The sequence below is a fragment of the Bidens hawaiensis genome, unplaced genomic scaffold (genome assembly GCF_021521415.1).
Source record: "Bidens hawaiensis isolate Kalapana, Puna unplaced genomic scaffold, B.hawaiensis_p1.1 tig00044982_1, whole genome shotgun sequence".
Taxonomy (NCBI): Eukaryota; Viridiplantae; Streptophyta; class Magnoliopsida; order Asterales; family Asteraceae; genus Bidens; species Bidens hawaiensis.
The window spans coordinates 137,920-154,309 of NW_027505927.1; the positions used below are offsets into that span (position 1 = coordinate 137,920).

Consider the following 16,390-nt stretch of genomic DNA (forward strand, 5'->3'; position numbering starts at 1 on the left):
TTTAAACATCTTTTACTAATTATTATTATTCACTAATAAACTATTGATATTTTATTATTATATTGCCCTGTAGAAGTAGAACACACTCCCCACCGTCCCATCTTCTTCTCACACTAACCACAACTCTCTCTCTCTCTCTCTCTCTCTCTCTCTCTACCAAATAATACTTTCTCTCTCTAAAAATGGAATCTAACAACCGCCGGCCTTGATTCCGTCACCAACAACCACCATCCTTCATAATATTATTATCTCATATTCCGTTTTATTCAACTACACGTAGTCATCGACTCGTATTTTAATACTTATTATTGTTATCCGATTTGTTCATATTTTGATGCTTATTATTCTAATCATCCAGATTTTAAACGTTAAATCGAAGCTTAATTTTGAAAACCGAAGTGAATATGCTGGACCTTAATCTGAGCGTTGATCACAGCGACTTAATGTCCAAACATACCGACGATAATATTACTAACAACAAGCAGTTTTTAGAGCACTCCGGCGGCACGTCAACTTCCTCCGTCGTCAATGTTGAGGTGTCGAGTACCACCGGCGATGAGGAGCAGTCGTACACGTGTCCGGATCTCGTATACAGCTTCGATATATTGAAACCGAGTAATCGAGTAGATGATAATGATCAGGAATTTAGGTCACAGGATGATGTGGTAACGAAGCAGCTGTTTCCGGATATGGATCGAACCGGCGGTTTGAGCCGGCTTCATGTGTTTGATGCCGGTGCCGGAAGTGCTAATAACGAAAGAGAGTTTGTGATAAGGCAGCAACAGCAGCAGAGTATACAGAAGGTGAGGAAGAGCAGGAGAGGACCTCGGCCGCAGAGTTCGCAGTATCGCGGTGTTACGTTTTATCGAAGAACCGGAAGATGGGAATCGCACATATGGTATACTAAAATCCTGATTTAATATTGATTTGTGTAATAGAATTTGTTGAGAAATCGGTTTGTTGCTCGTTTATTGTTTGAACGGTCATTTGGATCACTGATGGCCCATTGATAGATGATCATGTTAGTATAATCTTGCGTAAGTGCGGGACCTAGTTGTCGTACTTACAAACCTAGGGCTTTTTTGAGTTAGTTTTTCTCCTTATTTGTAATAAATTAAGTAACAATAACAATAATAATCACTAATACAATCGAGGTTTAGACTTGAAATCAGATTGTCGTTTAGATCATGCAATCAAGTGTGATTCTTTTGAATTTATGTTTCGAGTTAACTTACTGACAAGCATATATTTGTGCAGGGATTGTGGGAAACAAGTTTATTTAGGTACACCGAATTGCATTGGATTCTTCTATAGGTTTTGTTAAATCAACTTGAATCTGATTCTATTCATTGGCTAGTAGCTGACATGTTTGTTCTTGTTTGGTTATTTGTGAGTGATTTTGTAGGTGGATTTGACACTGCACATGCTGCTGCAAGGTATAAATTATCCTTTTTGTTTTGTTTTTTCTATTTGGTCCTACATGCTAACCATTCCATTTGAATTTGATGTTATTATTATAGGGCGTATGATCGTGCTGCAATTAAGTTTCGAGGGCTCAATGCCGATATTAATTTCAGCATAAGTGATTACCAGGAAGACCTCAAACAGGTTTGGTTAAAGTTATACTGGCATATGTTTTAGATATTTAAGAATTAAAGAATAGCACATGCCATTTAAATATTTAATCCATTTATCATAAGTCATATATTATTTGTGCAGATAAAGAACTTGACAAAGGAAGAATTTGTTCATATTCTTCGGCGTCAGAGCACTGGATTCTCTAGAGGAAGCTCAAAATACAGAGGCGTTACCCTGCATAAATGCGGTCGATGGGAGGCTCGTATGGGCCAATTTCTTGGGAAAAAGTGAGAAATTAAGAAATAATTCTAAAGTTTATAGAATATAAAGGAATTGTTATTAAATTGGTGATGGTTTGTTGTAATCGTGTTGCTATAGGTACATTTACCTTGGATTGTTTGACACCGAAATAGAAGCTGCAAGGTTAGCACACTAGATTTTAGTCTTTTTAATCCATTTTTACACTAACATGCCATTGTTTTTAATTAATTAGGGCTTATGACAAGGCTGCTATAAAATGCAATGGAAGAGAAGCAGTCACTAACTTCGAACTCAGCTCATACGAGGGGCAATTAGGTCCCGAGAACGAAAATGGAGGTACTCACTAACTTTTATTCGGTTGCAGTCATTGTATTTAATGTTTATCAAGTATTAGTCCTGATTATTATCTTTAATTACAGCCTTCAACCAATCCATAGATTTGAATCTTGGTATCGGTATTAAGGCAAATGACACGTTAGGGAGCTTGCACCAAATCAATCAAAACCAGAGCAGTTTTTTCCCTGTCTACCAGGTATCTAAAATGTTTATTCTAATGTTGCAATAAGTATTAACTCAAAATCATATGTGAATTAAGTTGAAATTAATTTCGTGTTGTCGTGATTAGGGAACAGCAATGGAGAAGAGTATGGGACCCGCACCAAATTGGGCGTGGCCGGTTGAAGGTCCACATGCACATGCACATCCTCTTTTCTCTGCTGCTGCAGCATCATCAGGATTCGGTAATTCAACGAACATTGCTTCATCATCACCATCCATACCCCAGTACTACTTTATGAACTGAAGGCACAAGCAGAAGGTCAATGGTTCATTTTGTTAGTCATTAGATCGACATATTCTTGTATACGAATCTATTGATCGTTTTATAATCTCGTTAGACTGTACCAGTGAAATCCTTTATAATTTTTGCACTTTGATAATAGAAGCATAGGTGGTAGTAACATCTACTTGTAGACTTGTAATGAATCAAACATTAAGTGAACCGTTCATGAAACATGCAGCATGAAGTTCGTTTATGCTCATCTATTTAATAAATTAACGAACATGAACAATATTTTTTCGTGAACATTCGTTTATGTCCGTAAGTTTGTGTTTTAAGTTCATTTGTATACATTCGTTAATATGCATTTAAATATTTTGGGTACATAATTTAGTCTGGTTTAATAACTTTTTAAGCCTAACACATTATTGTTCACATTTACTTTTAATACCGTTCATCTATGTTTGTTTACGTTCGTGAACTACTCATTTAAGTGATTTTTTACTATTAACATTAACAAACGAATATAAACATGTTTATATTCTTAACGAACGAACAAGAAAACCTCAATCGTTTAATTGTTCGTATTTGATCTTTTGTTCGGTTAAACTTTAATGAACATAAACATGCTCCGTTCGTGTTCTATCCTATCTGATTGACTTGTTTGTTTGCTTACTGTATCTATCATTAACTATGAATTATGCACATAGTACATGTAAGGTCAATTGGCCAGGTTGGCAAAAAGTCAAATTGATCACGTACAATGTTCTTGGTTGACAATTGACATGCTGCCAGAAATATGACAAGACTATTTGTCATGGACTTTGGAAACTACATTAAAACTCAAATCAAATCATATCAAACACAATGAACATGTACTTGTTTGTGACATGGTAGCCAGTAAAAGTTGTTTTCCTAGTACTTTGTATTTATGTGTTTGCAGTCAGAACAGAACCAGTGGTTGTGATGTTGGGTATATTGCGGTTAGTTTAGTGGATAATATTTTGAAATTACATGAATACCCTTCATATTTTACATGGTTCTAGTGAAAAGGTACCATGCATATTTGGAGGAACAATGTGTGTCGGACTCGGGACTGTAAAAGAAAAGCTTTTCCTTGGGTCTAGACTTCATGAACTTTATCTCCGAACATCCAGAATGATTTTTGTTGGCTCTATACTAATTGCTGAAACTATATGTCTACATTGGTAATTGAACACCCGACCATGGTCTTTGGTTCATGATTTTTTAGTTGGAAACCTACGACATACCAACTCAAAGCATAGTTATCAAATGTGTTAGGTGCACTTGAACATTTCTTCTAGACTCGTCACTACATGAAGTGCAGAAAAGCGAGGGATTGAAAAAAAAACACTTGAATAAAACAATTATAAATATATTATGTATGAGAAAAGTTCATACTATTCTTCAAATAAATAAACACAAGCTATTATATATATAACACACTTTTGCAATTCTCTTCTACAATCGAACAACCTTGATGCCACTCCTAACTTTAGGCTACGGTGTTTGTTGGAATCGGTTTAATTCTTCAAGCACAATTCTTAATTTTTCAACTTTAGAATTAGTATACTCGCGATTGAAGATAAATCTTTTTTTTTTCCTTCTCTCTTAGACAAATTAGATAGCCAATGCACTGCCTATATTTTAGAGTAGCATCAGAGACTTCAGAGAGTGTGTGAGTTTGTCAATTTAAAAAAAAGGCAACAAGAACCCCACTTTACCTATGTTTTAGAAATATATTAACTGTCTTGAGCATCTACTACTATCTATAGTTGAATAGAAAAATGTCCTTTACACACACACACTAGAGGTACACACAGAATACAGTTAACCGATAAAAACCATAGGTTCAGTACCGATTTATAATTCTCATCATTGAAACCGGTTAAACTCAACTGTATCGGTCAATTATGTTTTTCCACTTGAACAAAATTGGTTGAAGGGCCCTTTTTGTTTCATCTTCCTTTTTTCAAATTTAGCTCGTCTCCTAATATTAAAATGTGCCTTTTCCTTTGTCTTTTCCAACTTTTATTGGGTGGACGGGTATACTGGTGTTGATTCTTGTCTAACTAAGTTTTTAACTTTTTATAGTTCCTCACATCCATTTAAAGAGGGGGCAAATCTATGTGCTAATAAAATTAGGTAAAAATCACATAAATACACACTTTATGTTGAAAAAGAGTAAATTACATGGACTTGATAAGCAACAAATTAACGTTTCCTCATAATTATTGAGAAATTATTTGTTTGGCTTCACTGTTTTTTAACCTGTCATTCCTAGAGTTCCCGTTGGTTATAACAAACACAAATTATTAATACCAAAACATTGACTAATCAACTTAACATGTAGTTGAACTATATCATATGTTATATATTACATTAAATGTAAATAATCTTTCAATACCCCGAATGATCACCGGTTTTGTAAATAAAATTAGAATGATATTAGTTCTCATTTATCATGATAGATGTTTTATGTTTATGAGGACAGTGGTCGTAACTGGAACACAATTTTCAGATATATGATCGGTGATTTTTAAACCCATCTTATGGCACCATAAGTGCATTATTTATATCATTATATCCATAAAAAAATTACCCAAATAGTAATTAAAAACAGTAAAATTAAGTTAAGTTAAGACAAAGAAGTAGAATGATTGGTGATCAAGCCTCATGCAACTTTAGTGTGTATTATTTCAAATCTTTTGATATCTAATTAGGAATTAGGAAACAAAATTGATGAAAATGATTTTGGTGACAACCAAAAAGATGGAAGAAAATACAAATAATGATAGTGGGCTTCAAGTTATTTATTTATGAGTGGGCTGAACATGTGTAATTAACTTAATTGGGCTGATACAAATGAATTAAAATTGCACTTGAAAGTTGAAAAGGAGAATTAACTATTAAGATCACAACAAAAATAGAATAAAAAATGTAAGTTCAAGTTATTTAATAGTTAAAAAACAATCTTGTAGTGAGAGTATTAGATTGCTTAATTTTATATTTATCTATTTAAAATTTTGTGATCACTATTGAAGGTTTTCTGTTGTAAACTTGTGCTAGACATGATTTAAGCAATGTTTTAAAAATTGATTTGTACTGGCCGGTAATACCAAATTATGCACAATAGTCCGTATTTTTCGACAGTTTGCTATAACATTGAACTGGTGGTTTTTTTTTATAAAATCCCAGTTTGAAGTTTGAACAAGCAAGCCGATTTTAAACCCAAGAGATTTTTGATATTTTGTAGCCCATATTTTTTCAAATTTACTTTTAACCTAGTTATTAAAACTTAACACTCTTATGTCATAAACATATTGCACGGTTTTAATTTATATATATATATATATATATATAAACTTTATATGAAGATTGAGTGCTTTTGTATTTTTTTTTTCTTATGAATTAACTTTTAAATTACTCTTTATTATAGAAACATGTACTCTTGAGTTATTTTTTGAGTTGAAGTTGTATTTCTATAAAATTACAAAGTAAACAATTTGACATGGTACAAACGATTATATCATTTTTAGCTCAATCCGATACAAGTTAAAACTGGTTTTTTAAAACATTGGATTTAAGTGAATTCATGTTTATTTATTTATTTATTATTATTTAGTGTATTAGTGTGTTGAAAGACATGTTACTTATGATTTCATTTTAGCATTTGGTATTTATTGGTCTAATGTCATTAAACATCATGATGTTACATTATGGTTTTTAGCACTGTGTTTATAATTGTTTTGATAGCATAGTCGCATATGTCCAGCGATCTTCTATCGTTAAATAACAGTATGCCAAATTTCTTAGGCAGATAATTGTCTTATCATTACATTGAACAAAGTTACACGTAGTTTGTTAGCAAAGTGAATGAGTTGGTATTTTGGTTTTATTCTTTCATCAAGCTTAATTTAATAAAGTCGAAAGTATTCCGTCTAATTACTTTTGCATATACTTTTCTTGAAAAAAAAGATTTAAATCTTTTCTAAAGTTGGTTGGTTGCTGAAAAAGAGGATTTTAATTATCTTAAGTGAATTATAATGTAAAAAGACTAAAAGCAAAATATCAATTTGAAGGTTTACCTACCATATTTGGCCTTTGTAGTTATCTCTTTGGTTTTACTGACTATACGAGTTTTAGTTGTAGGTCCACGTAGTAATTATTAAGTCGTTGACTCGTTGGTTTTAAGAATGTTAGTAACAATAATTTGGTATATCAAATAATATTATATTTGATATTAATTATTTAACATAGAAAAATTAATTGAAATATAATAAAGAATAATGCATGTTAAAAGTGTATAATAAAACAAATTGTTAGGCTATGTGGAGTAGAGGGGCTACTAAATGAGGCGTTTTACGTCATGTGGCGCACAGTCAGCACAGTGGTGGTTTTTTTTTGTGTAATGGTGTTGTAGCCTTATATATATATATATCACACATAATAATATAATAATATTTCCAATAAACAAGCCATCGACAAAAAGAAGTCGCCCACCCACAATTCGCTCCATTTGTCGCCCCCGGGGGCGGTGTTCTCACCCAATTTCATCCATATTTGTAGCCCACTACACATGGCCTTAGAAGTCGAATGCCAAATGTATTTTAAGTGTCTCATCATACCATACATCTATATAAATATTAAATACAAAAATAAAGTCTCTCATGTGAGTCTTACCCAAGACTCAAATAAACTATCTACGCTCCTCTTTACATAAGTTATCCGCTAGCCTTCTCTATTCCACATTAGCATTTGCTACATTTCCTCTTTCCATGTTGCGTCCGTGGATTTACAAACCACTCTTTATAAGTAAAATACTCTTAACAACATTAACATAAAACATATGTAGATGAGACGAGTAACTAAGAAAGCAAGGCTTGTGTAAACGAGCAGAATTGATCCACTCATTTGTCGGTGATACGTATCGCCTTGCTAGTAACTCACGTTAGACGTAACTTCACCTAGTATGTAATGTAACATAAACATGTGGTTTATTCAAAAAGTTAAATGGAATTTGTGTTCCACACATCTTCAAAAATCTCACTTCCAAAACAACAATATAATAATGTAAAGGCCGAAAGTGACATAATAATAATAATAATAATAATAATAATAATAATAATAATAATAATTAAAGTGAAGTGAGTCCAAACACCCACCAAGTGTTGGTAGACCCCACATGTTTCTTGTTTTGATGGGCTTTTTCCTCAGCCTGCACATACTCCATGTTTATACTCATTTCATCCACCCTATTTAAATCATTATTATTATCCCTGAAACATGAGTTTTAGCTAAAGTTTTTTAGGGTTGTAAGGATTCAATCCTTTACATATTAGCTGCTAATGCAAATATTCAACATAACCAAAATGGGGTTTCATCATTTATTCTTCTTCTTCTTATATGTTATTATTATTATTCTCTACAGTTTCATGGAGTTTACTAAAGCCCAGATTCCAGGTTCACTCTTAACTCTCTATTGATTATGCTTATTCATGTTATCATGTATATGAGATATTTATGTTATTTTTTAATAAGTTTGTTTACCAGATGAATGTTCAATGGGTTCCTCGGTTTTTTCTGATTTGTTATATAAAATAGATGATATAAATGTTCATGTTTTTCTTAGGGTTATTAATGTTTATTCTCTTTTTTATGATGAATACTTTTCAGGACCTTTTCTTTATGGTATATTTATTTGTTGCTGTCAACATTTGACCTATTATGAATATTCATTCACTATCTGATGCAAACTACTAAAGTTTTGTCTTGATCATACCATATGAATCTTGATTATCTTTACATACCCTAAATTAATTCATTGAGATCATAACAAAATCTAAAATAAAAATATAAACTGTAAAACTATAATAAAATGTAAAAAAAAAAGTTGTTGTACATGGATGATGAGCTTCAACAAACTAAAAGTCAAAATAGTAGTGTATTGCATATAGTCAACCTCACTAAACATTTTCATTTAGTGGGTTATTTCCATTTTCTTGATCAAGCCCAAGACTTTATCTTGAATGGTTAATAGCATAGGTTCCATTCAACACTTGCTTTACGCGAATCCGATTTTTTACATGTGTTTAAAGAGTTAAAGATAGTTACAAGAAATTAAGATGGGGCCCACAATGCACATATTTTTGTTAATCTTAGTAGTTAGTACTCACAACTTGGCTGTTTTTAGCAGGTTTTATAAGTTTAGATTGTGGTGGCGAAAAGAATCACACAGACAGACTCGGGCTCGAGTGGACTCCTGATGATCAAATCATATACGGGACAACAAGTAAAATATCCATTGAAAACGAGACGCGACAACAATATCAAACACTCAGATATTTCCCTGCAGATGACCGCAAGTATTGTTACTCACTTAATGTGAAAGCTAGGACTCGATACCTCATACGAGCCACATTCTTATATGGCAATTTTGATAACAACAATGTATACCCGAAATTCGATATTTCCATGGGCCCCACCCATTGGGCAACTATTGTCATTTCAGATGCTAACACTATTGAGTCTCAAGAACTCATTTTTTTAGCTTCTGATCCAACAGTCAGCGTTTGTTTATCAAATTCAACAACCGGGCTCCCGTTCATTTCCACACTCGAGCTTAGACAATTTAACGGTTCGGTTTATCTTACACCGTTTGAGGACCAGTTCTTTCTTAGTGTTTCGGCCCGTATCAATTTTGGGGCTGATAATGAAGATCCAGTCAGGTATATTAAGAATCAAGTTTTGTATTTTTTTTGACTCAGTTTGACCTTTGAAAGTCAACCAAGTAATCTTTTGACTTTATACTTGATATGGGCTTATAAAGACTGTTTCTTTTTCATTTCAGATACCCAGATGATCCGTTTGATAGATTATGGCAATCTGATTTGGTGAAAAAAGCGAATTATCTTGTTGATGTGGCAGCCGGGACTGAAAAAGTTTCAACCAGTTCACCGATTGATATTGGGAAAGACGAATTGCCACCTCAGAAAGTTATGCAGACAGCTGTTGTCGGCCGAAATGGAACGTTAACTTATCGTTTGAATTTGGATGGGTTCCCGGGCTTCGGTTGGGCCTACACTTATTTTGCAGAAATAGAAAATTTAAGCCCTACACAAGACCGTAAATTTCGGCTTTTTCTTCCTGGAGCACCGGATATTAGTAAAGCTATTGTAAACATTCAAGAAAACGCGCAGGGAAGTTACCGCGTGTACGAGCCTGGATTTTATAACATATCATTTCCTTTTGTTTTATCATTTAGATTCGCACAAACAGATGATTCTACTGAGGGTCCTCTTGTTAATGCAATTGAGATCAGTAAATATGTTAAAATAAGTGACGGGTCTTTTGATGGTAAGTGTGAACTGGTTTATCCTTACGTGTTTTGGGTGTAATTATTAAAAAGTAATGATCTTGGGGGTGTTTTTGTCTTTTCGGTTTAGGGTCTGTGGCTGCTAGCTTAGTATCCGGTTACAAGTCGTTAGATAGGGCTCAAGAAGGTGGCGATCCGTGCTTGCCAGCTCCTTGGTCCTGGTTGGAGTGTAATTCAGACCCGCAGCCCAAGATTATCGCAGTGTAAAACGTCTAAAATACCCTTTTCCCGTTTAATTGTTTTAGCAAAAGCATTCTAATAATAATCGAACTTTACATTTTATGCAGCAAATTGTCAAATAAGAACATAAGTGGAAGCATTCCTTCTGAATTGGCCAAGTTGAGCAGCTTAGAAGAGCTGTAAGTTTAAGTATGCATTTTATTAAAATATTATTGTATGATTGTTATATCGCATCATAACAAAATAAGATAGGATGATATTTTACTTAAATTCTTGTAGGTGGATCGATGGGAATGCGTTTACTGGTTCAATCCCTGATTTTACTGGATGCCCAAACTTAAAGATCATGTAAAGCGGATAACTTTATCTTTGTTTTCCTAAAATATGATTTATATCGGCTAATGATAATCTTTTCTTGTGCAGACATCTTGAAAACAATCAGTTGACCGGTGGTCTACCCTCCTCATTAGCAGACTTACCTAACTTACACAAGTTGTAAGTACTCAATACCTTTATATAGAAACTAAAGAGTCAGCCTTTGACTTTAAAGAGTCAAACATAACCCAAGTTTTCTTATGTCTAAAAAATCGAGTCAACAATTGACTTTATAAAGTCAAACACAATACACAAGTCTCTTGACAAACCTAATTTATGCAGGTATGTGCAGAATAACTTGTTATCCGGATCCGTGCCATCAGGTCTTCTAAACAAGAACATAGTCTTAAAGTCGGTATTATTTTTCATTTCTTGAAATATTTAGTGAATTACCTAATCTCATTTGCCATTAAACTCAAATACACAAGCTCAAATTCTTGTTATTTGTGGTTTTATCAGCTACACGGGAAACAATAATCTTCATAAGAAAAGTAGTGGTGGGAGGCTCAATAAATACATTATCTTTGGATTAGCAGTTGGAGTTGTTGCTTTATTAATAGGATTTATAACCTCATGCCTGATCATATGCCAAAGAAAAAAATATCCCAATAAAGGTATATTTTTTATTTTTATTAATTATTTGCTATTTGATATACGTTTTTAATAACCTTGATTTTATTTTTGATAGAGCCTGAAGGCAACTTCCATATTTCTTCTATGAGTAATGCCACTTCAGAAGGTGCCCAATGTTTTACACTATCAGAACTTAGAACCGCAACTGATAATTTCCAGAAAAAAGTTGGTTCTGGAGGCTTTGGTACTGTATATTATGGTAAATTAACTGACGGAAAGGAAATTGCGGTCAAAATATTAGGAAATAGCAACATCCAACGGGGAAAAAAGGAGTTTGCAAATGAGGTAAATGAAATTTTCATCTTAACAAATTTTGTTCTCATTTTCAGAACTCGAATGTTTATATAGATAGTTTAATACAGGTGAGTCTTCTGTCAAGAATACATCATAGAAACTTGGTAAAATTTTATGGATTTTGTCAAGAAGAAGGGAAGGATATTCTTGTTTACGAGTTCATGCACAATGGAACTCTCAAAGAACATCTTTATGGTAACCTTTTGATATTATTATTATTATTATTATTTTTATAAAGTTGAATTATTGTTTCATATCTTTTAATTAACAAAGGTTGTATTCAAAGTAGGACCTTTAGCAAAAGAACATAGACTCAAATGGATCAAACGGCTCGAGATCGCTGAAGAGTCTGCCAAAGGTTTGTGTAACCATTTTCTTGCAAAAATTCCAATTTAATACTTCATAATATTAATTATTGTTACGGGATTGTGATTTGTTTTAGGAATCGAGTACCTTCATACTGGTTGTGTCCCTTCCATTATTCATAGAGACTTGAAAACAAGCAACATTCTTCTTGATAACAACATGAAAGCCAAAGTTTCAGATTTTGGTCTCTCAAAACTTGCGGTTGATGGGACTTCACACGTATCGAGCATTGTTCGAGGCACTGTCGGCTATCTTGATCCCGAGTAAGTCATCATTGCCATATTTTTCTCATATTAAGCTAATTCTAACATGCTTCGTGATTTGCAGATACTATATATCCAATCATTTGACAGAAAAAAGTGATATCTATAGTTTTGGAGTCATTCTTCTTGAACTGATATCTGGTAAAGAAGCAATTTCAAATGAGAGTTTCGGTATAAATTGTCTCAACATTGTTCAATGGGTAAGTCTGGTTGGTCCGGGCCGGGCCACATGCGTTTTTTGTCAAGCCGTCAAATTTTAACTTTTTTTTTTCTTTTGCAGGCGAAATTGCATATAGAGAGTGGGGACATTCAAGGTATCATTGATCCGGCTTTAGGGGACGAGTATGATATTCAGTCAATGTGGAAGGTAGCAGAGAAAGCTTTAATGTGTGTGCAGCCTCACTCGAACACGAGGCCTTCGATGTCTGAAGTTATAAAAGAAATACAAGATGCAATCTTGATTGAAAGGGGTGGAGGTAGTTCTGAAGAAATATCTCGGAACTCATTTAATTCTTCGTTAAACATGGGTGTGGGAGTGGGTGTCGATCCTTATGTGTCGTTTCATGAGTCTATCGCGCTCCCCTCTGCTCGCTAGTATATAGATGATTGTTTTGTATGTATTAAGGTTCTTGTTAGAATATGGTTTTTCTTTTTTTCCGGTTATAAGCTGGTCGGTCCGGTTTGCTTATATTCAGTTTCGGTTTTGGACGGGATTGGACCAAAAAACAAAAACAATCCCGTTTAATTTTACTTTTGTTATTTGAGTCGGGACATTTCTTATATTCAGACAGAGTAGCATTAATTTGAAAATAAAAACGAGTTCTACAATTTAGATATTTATCCACTTTGTGTCATTATAGTGAATGTACCTCCCTCCTGATAACATGTCATTTTAAAACTTATTTATAACATTTTCTCTACCATATTTTTCTTTAATTTTACTATGTGGCTCTATATTCATAATTATTGAATGTGGATTAAGTTAAACTGGTAGTATCCAAATAATTGGTTTTATAGATGTGTTGGTTGATGAATATGTAACAACTTATCCGTAGGATTTTTTGTGTGTGATACAGAAGTAAACTATACATATATCATTGATTTGGCGCTATTATTAACCGTTTGGATTTATTTCAAGTGACCAGGATATTTCCATATGGATATTTTGGTATTATCACTATTTCCTATATTATCCTTTCAGCAGAAAAAATTTCCAACTATACAAAGCTAACAATTTAGCAGCCCATTTGTAGACAGTTTTTATTGTGATTGTAATCTTAAACTGTTTGGATTTACTTAATTGCCTGAACTTATTACAAAAAAATAAGTCAATAGCAGTCAAACTTATATTTATTTGATAGTCGAGGTGAATCACCTAAAGACTTCGTTAAAAGAGAAGCCTTGAGTTCAAGTCCTATATGTGATAAAATAGGGGTTTTAGACTAGGACAAGCGGTTCTCTCACGTATAATGGATTTCCTCCTGAACAAGTGAAGATACTCTCCGGATCAGGACTGACGGATGAACTAATGTACAAGTTTTCCTTCGGGAACGTGCCATCCTAACACCCCAAGATTCTGTACTTGGTGAATGAAGAATATCAGCTAGATCTAAATTGTCATTTAAAAAAATAACCTATATTTATTTCATTTTGGTGGCTAACACGAAATGAAAGTTTAGGCTTTAGATGCCAAAATACAGTATTTAGCTTTTATCATCCACAAATAATACATGAAAAACAAGAGGACAATAAGTAACCAACGTGGTACACCCTGCACAATATGTTGTACTTTCCTTTCTCCACTCAAATACTCCCCCAATCTTCTCCGTACCTTATCCCCTCACCCAAATTATTATATTAATCTCCCGCCGTAATGACCGTTATACCCCCACCACCACCACCGTCCTCCACCGCCACCTTCTCCCAACCCCACCTCCACTGGGCCCACCCCCACCACACCATAAACCCATCTCGTATCAAATCCACCACCAACTCCACCTCCATCACCACCACCACCTCCACCAGCACAAACCGCCGTCATAATTCCGATAATACCCTTCTTAACCTCCTCCGGCAAAGAAAAACCGAAGACGCCTGGCTTGCTTACACTCAATCACCTCACTTACCAAACCCCACTTGCTTAAGCAGATTAATCTGCCAATTATCCTACCAAAACACACCCACTGCCTTAACACGAGCTCAGTCTATTATCCGCCGCCTCCGCCATGAACGCCAGCTCCACTGCCTCGACTCCAACTCCCTCGGCCTCCTCGCCGTCGCCGCCGCCAAGTCCGGTGACACCCTTTACGCCAACTCCATCCTCAAGTCCATGCTCAGGTCAGGGTACTTACCACATGTCAAGGCTTGGAGTGCCGTCGTTAGCCGCCTCGCTAATTCGGGCGATGACGGCCCGAAAGAGGCGGTTAAGTTGTTTAGCCAGGTCACCCGCACGATTAAACGGTTTTCAGACCCGACCCTTGTGGCGAATTCGCGGCCGGATACGGCCGCGTATAATGCGGTTTTGAACGCGTGTGCGAATTTGGGCTGGACCGAGAAGTTCGGGAGGTTGTTTGATGAGATGACGGAGAACGAGTGTGAGCCGGATGTGTTGAGTTATAATGTTATGATTAAGCTTTGTGCGAGGATTGAGAGGAAGGACTTGCTTGTGTTTGTGGTGGAACGGATTCTTGAACGGGAGATACCGTTGTGTATGAGGACGCTGCAGTAGTTGGTGGCGAGTTATATCGGGTTTGGTGATTTGGAGACTGCGGAGACGATTGTGCAGGCGATGAGGGAAGGAAGGCGGGATCTTTGCAAGATTTTAAGGAAAGTGAATTCGCGGGATTCGTTGAATGAGAACGAAAGTGAAGTGTTTGAAAAACTGCTTCCGAATATTAATTATCCGGATGATTATGAACCGCCATTGTTACAGAAGGTGTTCCAACCGAATACTAGAATGTACACGACGTTAATGAAGGGGTACATGAAAGCGGGTCGGATTAAAGACACCGTGAGGATGCTTGAAGCAATGAGAAACCAAGAAGATAGCTCTAGTCATCCGGACCATGTTTCATACACGACCGTGGTTTCTGCACTGGTCAATGTCGGGTCAATGGAAAAGGCCCGACAAGTTTTAAACGAAATGACATTATCAGGAATTCAAGCAAATCGGATAACTTACAACATCCTGTTAAAAGGTTATTGTCAACAACTTCAGTTGGATAACGCGAGGGAGACGATTAAAGAAATGATCAATGCGGGAATTGAACCTGATGCGGTATCGTACAACACGTTAATCGACGGGTGCATATTAATCGATGATTGTGCGGGAGCGCTTCAGTTTTTCAATGAAATGAGAGCTAGAGGCATTGCTCCCACAAAGATAAGTTACACTACCCTTATGAAAGCCTTTTCAGTGTCGGGCCAACCGAAGCTAGCCCATGATGTTTTTAACGAAATGGAAAAAGACCCGCGAGTGAAAGTAGATCTAGTTGCTTGGAACATGTTGATCGAAGCTTATAGCCGAGCGGGTATGCTTGATCCCGTAAAGGATTTAATTGACAAAATGAAAAGGAAAGGGATGTATCCGGATGTAGCAACGTATGGTAGTCTTGCAAGTTGTATAGCATTAGCAAGAAAACCGGGTGAAGCGTTATTGCTTTGGAACGAGATTAAAGAACGGTGTGGTTTAATAATAGGCGATGAGATCAAGATTTCTAAACCCGATTCTAAGGTTCCGATCTTGAAGCCGGATGAAGGGTTGTTGGATAATTTAGCGGATATATGTGTGAGGGCTGCATTCTTTAAGAAAGCTTTGGAAATAGTCGCTTTCATGGAGGAATTAGGGATAGCACCAAATAAGACTAAGTATACTAGAATCTATGTAGAGATGCATTCAAGAATGTTTACAAACATGCTTCAAGAGCAAGGCAAGATAGAAGAGTTGAGAGGAAAAGAGCTGCAGAAGCCTTTAAGTTTTGGCTCGGTTTGCCGAATTCTTATTATGGAAGTGAGTGGAGACTCGAAGGTGAAGGATTTGAAGATGATGAATACGCGATTTAATATATGAATCATCGGTATTTGTATATCGACTTTGGGGTATTTGTTGTATGATTATATACAAAATCGGTTTATAGTATATTTAGAGAAGTGTACTAATTAGTCATAGAATTGTATGATGACACATTGAAACATATAAAGGTTGTGTTGAATAAAAAGCAGCAAATACTATGGATGAATCAAGTTTATTTCGTTCAAACAGAATTG

The 16,390-nt window shown here is 35.2% G+C and overlaps 2 protein-coding genes and 1 pseudogene across 3 annotated transcripts; all 3 read left to right on the forward strand.

Annotated features, from left to right (window-relative positions):
• Positions 1–206: 206 nt before the first annotated feature.
• Positions 207–2,854, forward strand: LOC143615971 (floral homeotic protein APETALA 2-like). Of its 2 annotated transcripts, none has more exons than XM_077088949.1 (9): positions 207–898; positions 1,258–1,283; positions 1,406–1,436; positions 1,521–1,608; positions 1,720–1,865; positions 1,957–2,001; positions 2,072–2,175; positions 2,277–2,371; positions 2,465–2,854. In XM_077088949.1, exons 1-9 carry the CDS (start codon positions 405–407, stop codon positions 2,639–2,641), a joined length of 1,206 nt encoding a protein of 401 aa, XP_076945064.1. In that variant the 5' UTR covers positions 207–404; the 3' UTR covers positions 2,642–2,854. The 2 variants fall into 2 exon arrangements, with proteins under 2 accessions (XP_076945064.1, XP_076945063.1); XM_077088948.1 differs by having other exon boundaries at positions 208–898; positions 2,259–2,371.
• A 5,119-nt stretch (positions 2,855–7,973) lies between these two features.
• Positions 7,974–12,758, forward strand: LOC143615986 (putative LRR receptor-like serine/threonine-protein kinase At1g67720). The gene is made up of 15 exons (XM_077088958.1): positions 7,974–8,101; positions 8,835–9,366; positions 9,489–9,994; positions 10,084–10,216; positions 10,301–10,372; positions 10,473–10,541; positions 10,617–10,688; positions 10,851–10,919; positions 11,028–11,182; positions 11,257–11,486; positions 11,564–11,690; positions 11,785–11,853; positions 11,938–12,124; positions 12,189–12,324; positions 12,405–12,758. Exons 1-15 carry the CDS (start codon positions 7,987–7,989, stop codon positions 12,717–12,719), a joined length of 2,787 nt encoding a protein of 928 aa, XP_076945073.1. The 5' UTR covers positions 7,974–7,986; the 3' UTR covers positions 12,720–12,758.
• A 1,111-nt stretch (positions 12,759–13,869) lies between these two features.
• On the forward strand, positions 13,870–16,186 carry LOC143615981 (pentatricopeptide repeat-containing protein At3g09650, chloroplastic pseudogene; annotated as a pseudogene).
• Positions 16,187–16,390: the final 204 nt, after the last annotated feature.

Bases quoted from the DNA above. Each gene is read 5' to 3' on its own strand.
- LOC143615986 (XM_077088958.1), top strand. From the start codon at position 7,987: ATGCAAATATTCAACATAACCAAAATGGGGTTTCATCATTTATTCTTC. The intron at 10,217-10,300 runs GTAAAACGTCTA...CATTTTATGCAG, and splicing joins CAGCCCAAGATTATCGCAGT to CAAATTGTCAAATAAGAACA. The intron at 11,487-11,563 runs GTAAATGAAATT...AGTTTAATACAG, and splicing joins AAAAGGAGTTTGCAAATGAG to GTGAGTCTTCTGTCAAGAAT.
- LOC143615971 (XM_077088948.1), top strand. From the start codon at position 405: ATGCTGGACCTTAATCTGAGCGTTGATCACAGCGACTTAATGTCCAAA. The intron at 899-1,257 runs GTATACTAAAAT...ATATTTGTGCAG, and splicing joins AGATGGGAATCGCACATATG to GGATTGTGGGAAACAAGTTT. The intron at 1,437-1,520 runs GTATAAATTATC...TTATTATTATAG, and splicing joins ACTGCACATGCTGCTGCAAG to GGCGTATGATCGTGCTGCAA.